The 15,474-nt window shown below is 37.8% G+C and overlaps 3 protein-coding genes across 8 annotated transcripts in view; 2 read left to right on the forward strand and 1 right to left on the reverse strand.

Annotated features, from left to right (window-relative positions):
• The first annotated feature begins 3,366 nt into the window (after nucleotides 1-3,366).
• On the forward strand, nucleotides 3,367-5,383 carry LOC124187047 (DNA ligase 1-like). The gene is made up of 3 exons (XM_046579293.1): nucleotides 3,367-3,877; nucleotides 4,267-4,692; nucleotides 5,318-5,383. The coding sequence occupies exons 1-3, from the start codon at nucleotides 3,578-3,580 to the stop codon at nucleotides 5,381-5,383; spliced, it is 792 nt and encodes a 263-aa protein (XP_046435249.1). The 5' UTR covers nucleotides 3,367-3,577.
• A 214-nt stretch (nucleotides 5,384-5,597) lies between these two features.
• Nucleotides 5,598-7,742, forward strand: LOC124186173. 2 transcript variants are annotated; one of them, XM_046577629.1, is made up of 3 exons: nucleotides 5,598-5,767; nucleotides 6,411-6,622; nucleotides 7,306-7,742. In XM_046577629.1, exons 2-3 carry the CDS (start codon nucleotides 6,533-6,535, stop codon nucleotides 7,594-7,596), a joined length of 381 nt encoding a protein of 126 aa, XP_046433585.1. In that variant the 5' UTR covers nucleotides 5,598-5,767; nucleotides 6,411-6,532; the 3' UTR covers nucleotides 7,597-7,742. The 2 variants fall into 2 exon arrangements, with proteins under 2 accessions (XP_046433585.1, XP_046433584.1); XM_046577628.1 differs by lacking the exon at nucleotides 5,598-5,767 and adding an exon at nucleotides 6,111-6,144.
• Nucleotides 7,743-12,576: 4,834 nt separating this feature from the next.
• The window catches only part of LOC124186318 (ABC transporter F family member 4-like), a 49,461-nt gene continuing 46,563 nt past the window's right edge, over nucleotides 12,577-15,474 (reverse strand). For all 5 annotated transcript variants that reach the window (XM_046577920.1, XM_046577922.1, XM_046577921.1 and 2 more), the window contains one exon: nucleotides 12,577-13,949. In XM_046577920.1, coding sequence (XP_046433876.1) covers nucleotides 13,530-13,949 — 420 coding nt within the window. In that variant the 3' untranslated portion in view covers nucleotides 12,577-13,529. The remainder of the gene's footprint in view (nucleotides 13,950-15,474) is intronic.

Here is a 15,474-nt window from a genome sequence, read left to right on the forward strand (position 1 = left end):
GATCTGCCGCTCAAAGAACGTGGAGTGAACAATTACGTAACGTGTTACCATCATGGCATCGAGTGGTTTGAAGGTGACATCTCGCTGCTTCAATTAGACGTTAACCTCCGAGAAATCGCACGTAACGCTCATCGAATCTTTGCCCGTGAACACGAGAAATCTAAATATATTGAAAATGGTACCGCGCATCAAGTATTCAACTTGGATGACATCGATTGCCCGGCGTTCGACAAACTGGAACGGTCTTCGGTATGGCGCTCCTTTGTCACGAGCGCCGCATATTTACTCAAAACTATAATATATTACCGATTATATCAATTATTAGTTTATATATTATTATTATCTTTAGAAACAAGGAAGCATAGTTTTAGTTAGTCTATACAAAATATTTTATTATAACCAGTTCGTGGAATAACCAAGCGCAACGGCGTAGTTGGACAGCCAGCAACGTCAGCGTCGTCGCGCCCGCCAGATCCCGGGTGTAATCAACACCGGGATGAGGCGAGCGCGAAATCACGCGCTTCGAGGATAACTGTTGCGAGGCGAGCCTTTGTTCGAAATTGTGGATTTGGCGAAAACGCCGAATTGTAAATTCAGCGGAAACTCGCTCGCCGCCCGACGTTCCAAGGGATGTCGGACGAGCGAGCGAAGTCAGTCCCCGTTAGAGACAGCTAAGAACGACATCAACGGAACCCAGGCTCCTTCAGAGCTGCTGTGTGAAGAGTATCAGACTTAGAATCACCGACGATTAGAGCGAGAACACCTCTGAATCTACAAGCGGTATTCCGGAGCATCTCGCGTCGTGGCGTCAGTCTTTGAAGCTAGCAATAAGCGCAATTGTATAAGCCACGAACTCTATAGAGCAGTGTAGCCAGTAAGTGAGTGTGTGAAGGTGTGATACTTCAGCATCATCGAGGCTGAAGCAGCAAGAGAGCGAGAGAGGGAGAACGTGAGTAGAATAAGACCAGAATACTGTAAGCTTCCTTGTTTAGAACCATTTCTGCTTTTAGTTTTGATCCATTAAACATTTCTTTACTTTGCTTCCTTCGAAATATTGGCACTTTCAATTGTAATCTTCCAAACCTTTTCCCAGGGAACGTCCTGTAGAGGACGTTCGCCTCCTAACCTGCCTAAAAATTGAATATAAACCTCTGAGAGATCTAAGAGGGTTGAACTCGTCGCGTGGGAGACCGCTCCGCACGTGACACCTTCCACGGCGTTAAGAAGGAGGAAAATTTCGCATGTGCGATGAACAACGCACTCAAACTGAAAAAATGGATCAACAATAACAATATTCTAACTAAATACGATTATACAGAAGCATTGTCAGCCAGTAAGCGCAACATCACTGGAGAGGGGAGTTCGACTAGTAATCTGCCACGCCAGGTACCAAAAAGAAATTCCTCGCTACAAGCAGTAATACCAGAGTCAGTCGCTTCACTGAAAATCTCTCCTGATCTGTCTGCGCCTTGAAAATGCTAAGTAATAAATTCTGCTTTAATCAGTTATAGTAAGAATTTGGTGGGTCATTTTCTTAGGGGGTGAATGATAATCTTTTCAGCCCTCATCTTAGTTTAGGTTACGCATGATTTCTACGCAGATGCTGTTGAAAACATTTACCAACAACAATAAGTAACAAAAATGAGGAAGAAAGCTGACTTTTATGACAAGTATTATTAGGAGACTTATTCCAAAGTCAGAGTGGCGTTATGAATAACGAAGAAGCACCTTGTGTATTTTCGGGAGAATTGACAACGAGTGAACCAACTTCATGGTTGTAGCCGAGTCTCTAACTTTTTAGTCAAAAATGAAGTATACATATTTCGATATTATTCGATAACGAAACAAAAGAACGGTCTATGGTAACAAAATTGATGAAACCTTCAGACATGAGTTTCAAATTCTAAATTAAGACAAAGCTAAATTCATAACACAAGCTTTCGGTAAATTTCAAATCGGTTAAACATTATCAAGACTTAATACAAAATTTCAGATACATTTTCCAACGAAAATTAAAAGTAAAATTATAACCTGATAAACAGAAATGATGAAGCAAAACATCGAAGTATCAACTACGATTACCTGTAGCTCATAACTGCGGTTATGGGTTTAACGAAGATATAAAATTTGAAGAGCAAGCATAGAATACTCATTTGAAAATGAAATAAACTCAAATTCCTCATAACTCTGAAGATGATGAACAAAAATTCTCATACATGAAATCATCACGCAAATTATAACTACGAAATTCGAACAAAATTTTACTACTTTATGCGAACACTTATTCTGATGGTGCATACCTGCAATAAACTGTTCTAAACGATGCCACCTAAGCCTGGTAATTCGGTGAAGCCTAAGCCTGCGAAAGGCAAGGGAAAAGACAGACAGAAGTGAGTAATCGCTTATTGACTTTCTCCCACTTTGTTTTCCACTTTGAAGAAATTTTTCCAAATCTTAGTCCGGAGAAAGTCGTTCAGAATAGTATTGACCTATTTCTGTAAATACTTAACTGATTCTTATCCCGCAAATTTTTGCAATATAAAATTCCTCGTTCGATTTACATCGTAGAGTCATTGTTGAATTCGAAAAACTCGCTGATTTTTAAGAATGCATACCTCGACCACCAATTATTCAGTTCGATTGTAGTTTGATTCATTTAAAAATATTCAGATCAAGCTTGATGTGCATTTAAAAAAAAATTATATCATGTTTTGCGGTACTAATTACTACTGATTTCCTTTAAATTTGGGAACAATATATGAGAAAGTTATAGATTTTGGATGAAAAGTCGAGTTTCAATTTTAAATGGTCACTATATGGTAATAAGAATGAAACTCTGGGTCACGACAAAGAGAATAAATAATCTAAGAAGATTGTTTGCAAAATTGAATTCAATCGTATAAACCATTTTTGAAATACCATGGGCAACGCGAAAGATCACCGGTGAAATGGTTGCCGATATTATCGATAACAATGTTTCCGTGTGAAGTAACCTCGATCTATATACTTTTGAATGAAATAAACTCGATTCAAATTGAATAGTTGGTTGTTGAGATATATGTATAATATTTCCAGTATTCTCCTAGTTTTTCAACAGTCTATTCGTAGTATACCTGGTGCATTGAGGGACTCTTAATTGAGATTTCCAGGAATATTCTTCTTCCCAGTAACATTTGATTTTAAGAAAGCAGAGAAGGCACAGGTTGAACTTGAAAGGATGGCTGAAGACAGCGGCGGACTGGGCAAAGTTTGATGGATGGGCGAAGGTGAATGCTTTGCCGAAAAAAGTTCCCGAACCAGAACCGGTCGTTAGTACTAGGTTCAAAATATTATCAATTGAATTGTGGAAGGAGAAGTGTTTGAAATTCTTCTGGAAACCGATGCTTGGCCGTGATTCGCCTTGCATAATTATTCGCAGGTACGAGTCGCGAAGCCCTTGAGCCAGTTGAAGAAGCGATTGCTCGTGATATCGCAGCCAGCTCCGAAGTCTGATCCGGGACTACTGTGTCGCCTGGATCTGAGCGTTTCGAAGGCGGCGTTGAAGGCGAAGCCCTCGAAGCGTATCAAGGAGCTCGCAATGTTCGTGTGGAAGGACGAAGACCCGGGGAAGGAAATGCCGAACCCAATAACGAAGGCGGCCTTGAACTACAAGGCCACTCCCAGGATCATTGAAATGGCTGTGCCCCATGTCCACAAGACGGAGAGCTGTCGCGACCTTGCAATATCGAAGAAGGCATTGAAGCACAAGACCACGAAGAGGGAGAAGACGATGTCCCTGGCCAAGAAGGGGCGAGACTGTCCGAACTCTTTGAACGAAGAGGAATTCGCCAGGCTTTTCACGCCCACTGGCATCAAGAAAAGCGCTCTTACATACAAAGTATTTTGTACTGCCATTTTGACGATTCTAATTAACCTCCATCAATAATTTGTACGTTCTGCATCTATTTGCAGTTTCTGTCTATGATCACAGCTGATCAGTTGAGAACAAATTGCGAATTTGAATATTATGTATTATATTGTTTACACTTTTATCCAATCAATTTTCAGATATATTGGAATGAAATCAATTTTTTAGAAGAAAAGAATCAAATCAAAAGTCAATATTTAAAACTGGTCTCAGCTTGCTTGGAAAATTTGGAAATGAGGATATAGGATTTACTTTCAAGTAGTGTTTGCTATGTTTTAATATCCACGAAAGGGTTATCGACAAGTCCCGTTGGAGATATTTAAAGATATTTCATTTGTAGAAATTGTTTTTACAATCAGATAACAGAATGGGTATCGACTTTGGCTCTGCCCTCCTACCGTTTCCTGAAAGATCGCCGAGACCAGGAAGCTCAGAAGATGAAGAAAATGATCGAAGCAAGTGATGACAGAGGAAAAAAGGTCCTAGAAGAACAGCGGAAGCAGGAAGAGGAAAAGGAGCGGAAGAAAAAGGAGAAGGGGAAAAAAGGAATGAAAAAGAAGGAAAGCAAAAAAGGTGAAAAGGCGAATGGGGAAAAAGTCACCGAGGAAAAGCCTGACGAAGAGGACCAAGAGAAGGAGAAAAAGGAAGAGAAGCAGAAGAAAGAAGAAGAGAGGAAATCCAAGGAGCGTAAAAAATGGCGAACAGAACCAGGACCCTGCAAAGATAATTACGGATCAGTGTCGAAGGCAGCTCTCAATGCCAAAGGTACGAGTGTAATGAGTGTGGTAACATCGTGTGCACTCAGAAAAATGTTTATTTTTCAAAACCGAAATTGTCTTACTGTGAGTAAATTTTATGGTTAGTATGCTGTAACAGGGTGATTCTTCAAAAGGTCATTTATTAATTTCATAATTTTGAGTTCATATTCATGATCAGCGACCTCGAAAACCCCCATATATCAAATTTTGTCTAAATCCGTTCGGTAAATTTAATGTGCCCTTGAAGGTTTAAATAGGGAAATCCAACTTCTTGTGGGCACGGATTAAGGTTGAAATAAAAAAATTGAAAAAATGTTGGAATTATTTTTGAATTATTTGAAACCAATTTGGAGGGTGACCCGGTCGAAATTCAATAATGACCTTTTTAAGGACCACCCTATTGCTGCAATCTGTCTTCGTCTATTTTGGGGAATAGCATCAAAATCGGGACTAGCAAGAGATATTATTGGCCTCCTTCAACGTCTTCTCCTGTAACTTTTTGTCAGGATCGTTATGCGAGCCACTCGTCTTTCTCTCACGTTAGAGGGGGAAGTCGAAAAAAATAAAGAAAGGCAATCACGAAAACGGGCGTAAAAACGTATTTGGTAAACAGGAACGCAAGGGCAATAGTTGTTTTTAATTTTACGCGCAGGCGACCGTATCGCACAGTGGGTATAACCAGAAGCGACAATCGGACGCTGTTTCTGGTCTGCAATAAATCATGACCATCAGTAATTACTTATTCATATTTATTGATAATACATAATAAATGGATCATAAGGATACAATATGTTCGTACGTGTTAGTGACGTTGTACACTTGGGGACAATGAATCTGAGACGGCTTATTTTTTACACTACACAGTTATGTTGGCAACGCAGATAAACCTACAGCGACACAGTCGGCCGAGCGCGAAACAAACTTAATCTGAATAGACATAACATAACCCATGACCGTCGAATCTAACGTCTAATCTAATCTTCATTAGCTCAATTTTTGATTCCATGGCCGCATTCGTAATCATGTTTATAAAGTAAAAAATGAAATAGCTATCTAAGGAGCTATTATACAGATGGATCCCTCTGGATTGCCAGGTTTTGAGGTACGGTAGTTCCGCTACTCTAACATAGATCAAGGTGGTTCTTTATAGTGACTCAGGAGTTAGTAGAACATCCGTACAAAGAAATGTATAATTTACATTCAAGTTATAGGCATAATGATGTTTCGTACACGAAATATAAATATTTTAGTATTTTCTACGCCAACGTTTAGTGCCACAATCCAAAAGATTCTGTTGCGATTACGAATTTAGATCAACACAGTAAAATCATTTTGTAAATATTGCTAAGCGATTGTTCAATTACTGTAATCGAACGAATTATCGTTTTAACGTAGTTTATGCTGCATTATTATGCTGATTATGCAACATCAAATGATGACAAGGGGATTTTCTATTGTTAATGGTAAGCTCATTCAATGGTATTTGACAACACTCTCAATTTGGTGTGTATATAATTAGAATTAATTGAATCTTATACTTTTTCAATCTCGATGCACTTAATTGAATTGTTTTGAAATTTACAACGAACCATCATTTCCCATCAAAAAAATTCCAAAAAATACGTCTACAAATTGATTTTGTTGGAAAGTAAAAATTTTGTTCGCAGGCAACATCGTTTTTGCACTAACTCATCATCCTGATGTAAATAACAGGATTCCATGATTCTCGTTTCATATTGCATCAGCATCCGAGCGTACAGAGGAAATAGCAAAGCCTCATATTCATGTCAGTACGGCGTGCAGAAACGACGCCTTTGGCGTTAAAAAGAGTGCCCTCTCGGCATCAGCTTCTGCACGGGTATCCGAAATGGCACAACCGAATCATCCTGCTGATCCTGTTGAACGACCACCACCACGCAAGAAGAACGCCTTTGGTGCTCCGATATTTCCCCAGCCGGTAAGTATATTTAGAAGTCACTTGTACTTAATTTCATATTTTTAATTGTGCTATTATTATTTCATATTTTTAATTTGTCATCCATTTTTTGGATTCTGGTATTTGTATTACGTATTTCGCTGTATGAATATTCGTTATTTGTTATTTATGATCAAGCTCTTCAGCTATTTTTTATTAGTTATTTGCTTATCTTCATCATTCACACTATGTTGTTAATTGTATTTCAAGTTTTTTCTCATTATTTGGTATCTGTTATCCGATTATATTTTTACTTGTCAATTTATTGCTCGTTATTTATATTTTACCATTCGTGATCTACTTGAATATTTTATTATGTGTTATTTTGGGTTCCTTTTTTTAGCATTTGAACTTGTCATTATAGTACTTCATTATCTGGCTAAATGGGTATTTCTTTTTGTTATTTTTTATCTAGTATCTCTCATCTTTTATTTGTTATTTTTTCGATGACTATTTGTTACTTATTATTTGCTTTGTGAAAAATAATTTTTTCCATTTTCCCCGCGTTATTTAACCTTACGTCAATCAATCAATTCATCAAAACTGCGAACCCTAACAGTTGAATACTTTTTTGCACTTTTTATAATTATTATGCAGTTTATGTGTAATGATTTCCATATTTTGACGCTAAATTATCTATACTTCCACTGTCGTATGTATTACAGAAATTCGGTAAGCGACTGCCGAAGGTAAAACCATACAAAATGGGCGAGTGTAAGGATAAAGACAATAAGGATAAGGGGCAGGCAAATGAGTTGGAGAATACTATGAAAAAATATGAGTCTGTACCGTTGTATCCAAGTATTGATCCTTGCATTGATCCCGCTGGTGCTAAAAAGCAAGCTAAGGCCAGAAGGGTTGCTGAAAAAGCGAAGAAGGCAAGGCTGGAGAAGCGGAGGCAGAAACGACAGGAGAAAAGTGATCAAGTGAAGCAGGAGAATGACGAAAAGAAGTGAAAAAATGTTCGAGATAAAGAAATGTAGAACGAAATATGCTGTCAAGGATCAGAGCCATGTGAAAATTATAACTCATGGTGTTACAGAAAACTTTGTAGAATCTGAGCTTTTCAGTGACTGATGTGTACCAAACAACATAGCTGAATCATTCTAGTGTTTAGACTGAAACATATCATAACGTAAATTTGAATTTGATTTGACTATGCAATTAGATCAAAATAAGCAGCATTATTTAAATAAGGAAAAGTTTAATAAAAATCGCATAATCATATTAAGAATCTGTATGATTTATTGTGCACAAGATGAGTAGATGATGAAATCTTACAGAAAGTTTTCAAAATTTTGTTGAAATCGTATTCTACGGAGGATTTGAAGTTCTCGCATTAGGTAATTTGTTGGAGTTTTTCTATTGAAATCATTTGGTATTTTCTAGCAATATGCATAAAACACTCGGATTTCTCATATAAATAAGAATTTTTGGTATAAATTCTTAATTGTCACCCGCATGTTTTGCTCATATTTAAGTATCAAGGTTCGCGAATACTTCAACGTAAGTGGGATGGAGATTATACTCGAGTCTCTGATGGAAGAACCTCCTCCGAACCACGCAGTGCACATGCGCCAACTCACGCACAACATTCACGTGAGACGAGTGAGACAGCCAAATACTGCCAACTTACTAAAATAACGTCCGCTCGGGGATCTTGACGCCCGCGGGCGTCAGTGTCGCGCAAAAATGCTAAAATCCTATAGTCCAAGAGCTGATGACAAATTTAGAGAAGGTGTTTTGCCCACGTTAAAATAATAAAAATATAACACTATTACTATGGGTGCATCTGGAATGGTGGGTCTAGTAGAGGTCTTGCGGTTATTTCGCCATCGTGTAACCCATTAGATTTGAAAAAAAATAAACCCAAAAAATTTCTTTTGGGCAAGTAGAAATTTTTTCATCTATTGTTTTAGTAGCTGTATAATATATAAATAACAAACCGAGACCAGTTTTTGAGTTTTAAAGTATGACCTGACCCGCCCCCCCCCAATTTATTTAATTAATATCTCTCTATCTAATAAAAAAGTTTCAAACAAATGAACGTAGAAAAAGATTATAATAACAATAGTAAAAAAAGATTATAATAACAATAGTAAAAAAAGATTATAATAACAATAGTATACGCATGAAGTTGGCGGTGGGGTGAGATCCCGAAAACAAAACAAAAAGCATCTAGCAAACCCTTTGACAGCTGTCATCGGCTGTTTATGACAGTCAATGACAAATATCTTTATAGGTATCTTTTTCTGACGCGCAAAAAATGAACATGCAAACGAAAATTATCAAGATGATTCCCGACAGGAATTGTCTTTTTCGCGCGTTGGCGTATTGTGTATACGGCACACAAGATCGACACGCAGAGGTGAGACTGAGTATCGTTTCAAATATAGTGGATAATTGGTCTACATTTGCGGGTTTTATTACAGGTAATGAGTCAAACAGTGCTGTGATTAGGTGACCTGGTGATTACAAATCACATATGAATAAAAATGCAATATATGCAGCTGCGGATATTTTTAAGATATGTTTAATCGTGTATCGCGAAGAACAAATTCATCCACACCGGATCGGATCACAAAATGGAACACAATTCTCGCTACTCTTCACCGGCGACGGAGACAGTGGACACTTTGATGTCTTGCAGAACCAAAATAAAATTCAGATAGTGAGTAATAAGTATCAAACGTAACAAGCAAATTATAGTCTCTCTATTAAATCTAAATATATCACCAAACAGTCAAAAGGACAGCCAGGATTTACGATGACAATGGAGAAAGGAGGAGTTTCAAGCAGCAGACAAGGCGATGAAGATGGTGGATGGTCAGAAGTATCACAAAGGAAAAAGGAAAATAAAATTTTAAGTACGAAGAACCAAATAAGCCAGAGAATAATAATAAACAAATATTCCTATAACCAGGCAAGAGGACGACCATGATCGATGTTGACCACAAGAGAAAGAGGTGTTTTACGGAGTGAACAGCAACATAAATATAGAGAAAAAAATAATGTAAAGAAGGTGATTTTGGAGAATAACGGGCAGAGCGGTAGCAAAAATAATTCAGCAAGTCAAGGAGATAGATAGATATCAATAGAGAAGGCACACCAATTTTCAACCAACGAATGGAAGCTTAGATTGATGAAAAAAAGAAAAGTAAGCACAGAAGGAATTGAAGTGGACAGCAAGTGCAGACCTGTCATCAAATCAACATGAAGGAATTCGCCTGTCTACTAGACAATGCGTAATGAAATAGTGAGACGCGAAGCGCCGAACAACGAGGCGCGCAGCGCCGAGTGCCCGAGGCGCGTAGCGCCGAGATGGGGTTGGCGCGCGAAGCGCGCAGGGGCGAAGCCCCTAGTACCCAAAAAATATATTTTAGGCATCATAAAATTTTTATGGCATATTCAATAAACAATTTAAAAAGTACATGTCAATTGCCAGACGACTTGAACGGTTTTTAACAACCCCCTGACGTTAATAAAGATTTTAAATAAGTGCGACAAGAAAGTCTCACTTGTAGTTACAAGTGCGAGAGAGATGATTTATCCACACTTGCCGGCAGCTGACGGGCCCCTGGTTCCTCGGCCTATGATTGGTCCTGCAGGTAGTTCATGTATCACATAACTATTTTCATCGTAAAAGATTTATATTCCTATTATAAAGATGGACTGGGCGCTCCTATAAGAGGCACTGACAATTACATATAAAGGACAGAGATATACCGGGAACTACTCTCTCTTTTCAATCGGCGTCATGGTGGGAGATAACGGAGCAGTGGAAGTGGAACAGCTATAGATATAGGCGGATAATTTCTCCTCATTCTCCTCTACCGCCTCGATCCCCCCCGCAAACATCGTCAGAGAGAGAAAGGAGTATTCCCTACATATTTCTGTCCTTTAAATGTTTGCTTCAAGCGGCAAAAAACTGTTATTGGACGCCATTCTTCCAATGTGGCGGCGCGAGCGGCAAAGATACGAGGTGGCAAAGCGAAAATTCGAAAAGAGCACGTCGAAATCTATATAAAAATACCAATTTTCAAAAGTCCCTGAAAACTTTCTAGGTAACCCCCTTTTTGAGCACCAAATGACTTTACTAAGATACGAGTCGACTGCTGAAGAGATGGGTGAATTTTGAGAACTTATACCTTGACGACCAATCATTCAATTCGATTGGAGTTCGTGCCATTCTGATTAATTATTTCTAACGGAGGTTTACAAGACAGTAATATAACACAATTTGCTGTAATGGTTTTACAATTTCATTATTATCATTTTTAAGGTGATGAAAACTACAGTTTCTGAACTCCATAGAAGAAATTTACGATGCGAAAGAATGTTTTTTTTTCTCGTCATCGTTCATGCTTCTAGTTACTATTCTGGTTGCTGTTTTGTTTTTCGTTATGTTTATTTTTGTTAGAGTTATTACTGTTTCTTGTAGTTGTTCCTTATTATTGTTATAAGTTACTATTACTCTCTTTACTACTGTTTCTTTCATTATCATTAGTTTTGGTTAGTGTTTAAGGTGGTATAATATGCGAGTTGACGGCTCAAAAAGTAGATGAATTTCGGGATCTTGCATCTCGACAACCAATTATTCAATTCGATTGGGTTATTTTAAATCTAAAAGTGTGTAGGTCGAGCGTCATTTTTACATATTTTTTTAATTATAATCAATTAATAAGATGGATTGTTATTGACAATAAAGTCAAACATTTCGCTCGGTGACGTGTTTCGTGATACTCACGATTCCAAGTTGTCAGTTGAACTGAACCAAAAAATCCAAACGGATTCTTCAAATCCAATACGTAATGCCACAATACCAGTTTTTAAAAAATGATTAAACTTTTCCTCCTGGATCTACTGCCAACTCGGAATCGTGGGAACCTTATCACTGCGATCAATTTTCAGAGTAGGTTTGTATTCGTAGGTGACTAATTGAACCATGGAGGGGGACTGAGGGGGTAAATCAAAACTCAAATGTGTATATCCTTTTAGGTCTCAAATCGCTGACCATTTTGCCATAAAAAGAATCCGCTGCGATGAATTTTGAGGGTAGTTCTCTGGTGATCGAAAACGATTCGGAGCAGGGGGTGATCAGGGGGGAGTAGCTCAAAAATGAAATGATGCATATCATATCAGCTCTTAAGCCGCTGAATATTTTGCCATAAAAAAGAATCCGCTGTGATGAATTCTAAGGATGGTTTTTCTTTTATTTTTCACTAAGGCTTGAAAACCTAAAATTGTCATCGTTGGTATTTAAAACTTTTAAACCACGTAGCATGCCAGTACTTATCATTTTGAAATTTTTTTCTTTTCTCGTATTGCAATTGGGCGTAGATATATCTGTAGGGGTAGTTTTTACAAGATTGTTTCCAACGTATATCAGGAGCTCCAATTAGCTCCTAATTCTCTCATATTTAAAACAATTTTCAAATTTTTTCCTCACTTCAGGGGGGCTTGCTTTCCGGTAAGTTGCTCCCCCCCCATTTTTCAAAATTGATTTTGTCGTAACAGAAGCGGGCTCAAAAATTGCAGTTTAAGGTACTGCAGAGCTCATAAACAGCTCTTTAATCTGTGATTTTTTCAAGTTTTTGAGGAGCAAGTGGGAGAGCCAGCTTTACGGAGGTCTCCGAGATACCAAGCAATCTTCCAGATTATTTATTGTTAGCCCTTCTACCACATGCGAAACTATGTGGGTGTGAACTGCAAGATTCCTTGACTTCTTGTGGGACTAGTACAGGAGGTGTATCGTAAACCACCGATAACGTACCTAGAAAATTTTGTTTTTGTACACGTAAGGAACGGTTTTAGGACTTAACTAAACTAGAATCATCTCTAGTCAATGTAACTTCCACCTCCACTAGGTATTCGATAAACTAGCACTGTGAACAAGGGTGCACCTAGAGTATAATATTTTAATGGACAAGAGTATATTCTCGTATATAGCATTTATTTTGCACATAAGAAGATATACGATAGACAAGTAACGTAAGTTTACGTAGAACCAAAAATCGAGCAGTGACATGTGCGTAACATCAACTAGATCGAATCAACCAACAGATTAATAACCTCAAGCATGGAAGTTTTGCAATCATGCTGTTCAGAATCACAATTGTTGAACCCTTCAATACTTTACCTGCACAGGCCAACGATCTAACAATGCACTTTCCACCGATATCACTCACCATGTAGCTGTTAGCCAATCTCATTTGTGATATTAACTTTCAACACAGGATAAAACTTATATTCAAGGTGACTGCATTCAATCTGACCGGAGGATTGACAGACTAAAACTGTACTTCAAGTGCTCAGCTGTTTATTGTCACCTCGATTGTGAAATTCGTGACGTTCCTGGCATTGCGGTAACATACTCAATTTCGTTCTTTGTACGATTCTACTTGCCTAGATTACGAAATATGAGCAAATACGTGGAGTCTTAATCCTGTGACCTGCCAAAGTTCGTAATCCCTTCTATCGCAGTACCTAATAGGTCGCTTGTCGCAGGAAATTATATACGAGTATGTATCAAAATGATGAAGATGTCGATACATAATTATTTATAAGGTAATTCGAATAAACAAAACACCTAGAAATTTACAGACGTTGGAAATTTATTACGGCTATCGCTTCATCATTAAAACATTAAATTTAGCGATCTATTCCAACAGGCCATATTGGTCTAATTACTAATTCGTACCGAGTTTGCAGATAAAGTTTCAGACGCATTTGTTTTAATCTTCATTTCTCTAACCACCTACCATATCTTATAAAAAAATTCTTATTCATCTCCACGACCATTCACAGGTTTAACGTATCGACTTGGGACGTTAAATTGCTCGGAATTACTAAATATTTGACTTATTTGAGTAATATTTTATGTTTCTCATCATTTTCTCATTTTTTCGTTTTTCTTCACCCCATCCTGTTCTTCCACGTCCTCGTCTTCCTCCTCTTCCTCTTCCACCTCCTCTTCTTCCACCTCTTCTTCCTCCACCTCATCTTCCTCTACTTCCACTTCCTCTTCCTCTACTTCCACTTCCTGTTCCTCATCCTCGTCTTCTCCCTCACTATCCTCTTCTTCCGCTCTGTATTCTTCATATTCATCCACTTCCTTTGCTTCTTCAACTTCTTCCCTTGTTATCGCCTTACCCCTAACCCCTTCAATGCCATTTACTTGTATATTATTAGCCGTGACCTTAGCTTCTCCAGCTCCTCCAATTTCTCCCTCTTTTCCATCTTGTTTGTCGTTCTCACAGGTTGTGGCGTCGACCCCATTCTCTTTGACTTGATCATCACTCCCAGGATTCTATAAGTGATGATTATTATTTTGATTTACCTTAGATATAGTGAAAATTATGTGTATGAGTCTGCACACAGGCTAAAAAGAAAGGTCACAGACTTCAAATGACTGATTTTATTCAATTAAAGACTGATAAAAATAAATCAAATCAAGGTAGATGTGGGGTTTTTGGTCGTCATTCCTAACAAATTATGTGTTGAAATTTCGTCGAATTAAACCAGTCGAAGTGTTTGCTGTGGACCGAGAGTTCTTTTCCTCGCTCTTGCAACAATACTGGTGTTTTATGGTTAGAGAAATTGACCACCGATCTGTCCTAATAGTTCCGTATGTTTTTGGTGAATGGGCACGTTCATGAATTTCAAAGAAGTTCCGAAGAAAACGTGTTCCAAATTTTGCAACTGACATTTTTCCACCATTATCTACCGCATTTGTACCAAAATGAAAAGTAGTACTAAATTAGGAGGCGTGGTTTTCCAGTCTGGTGGATCCGGTTTATAAAAAGAATGTAGGTTACCGAATCTGTACAGACTATTGTGGACTTAATGATTCAATGGTGAGAGATAATTTCACTGTGCCGTTGATGGAGGATCGCCTTGACGCATTAGAAGCAGAACCATTTTCGGTTATTGATTTGGAAAATGGAATTCTTCCACGTTACAATTGCAAGTGCACGTCATTCGTAACTCTGACTGGACAATTTTAATTTTTAAAGTCATCATTTGGGCTTTATAATGGTCCAACTAATATTTTGAGATGAATACAGGAAATATTTTAAGATTTGTTATGTCGGAGAATTGTAATTACCTATAAGTTTGAACTATTTCATCATACCGAGGAGCAATGTAGAACATGCATACCTCAATCTAGAAGGAACATTACATGTTGCTAAACAAAACAAGTAAAGTATTTTTCATGCAGACCTCAGAGAACCATGTCAACTTCGATCCGACAACATTACTCAACGAATTCAAAGAGCTCTGCAACAAAAAAATTCTGTGTGCACGGGTTGTCGAGGGATCTTTGGTCCTGAAGTTTCTGATGCAATGCGTTCATCACTAATAAATTAGTAAAACTTGGTTTTCACTGCTGCTAAATCAAAAAAGAATTGATTACAGCTCTATTCGAATTGATCTTGGTGCAACGAACTAATCCACTACATAATATAAAATAATATAACGCACATAACAAAACAAAATGTACAGTTTGAATATGGTCAATTATTTAGTTTATTCGTTTAATTTTTTTTTTTCTAGCAAGTCTTAAATTTATAAATAATATAAATCTCAAAATGGAATTAAACCGATTAAATCGTGTGCTATTATTCATTTCAATAAATCTATTTTTTTTTTTACATTTACAGGTACAGTCCGGTTTCTCAATAAGAATGCTTCCCCAGTTTCTGGCTCGCGCACTTCCCCCACTGTGACTCAACCTCAAAGCTCTATATAATTCTTTACCTCAAACCTTTCAATAAAAATGCCCAGTCTACAAGAAAACAAAAGAGAGTTAGTGAGCGAGTCGAGCGTATGGT

The sequence above is a fragment of the Neodiprion fabricii genome, chromosome 7 (assembly GCF_021155785.1).
Source record: "Neodiprion fabricii isolate iyNeoFabr1 chromosome 7, iyNeoFabr1.1, whole genome shotgun sequence".
Taxonomy (NCBI): domain Eukaryota; kingdom Metazoa; phylum Arthropoda; class Insecta; order Hymenoptera; family Diprionidae; genus Neodiprion; species Neodiprion fabricii.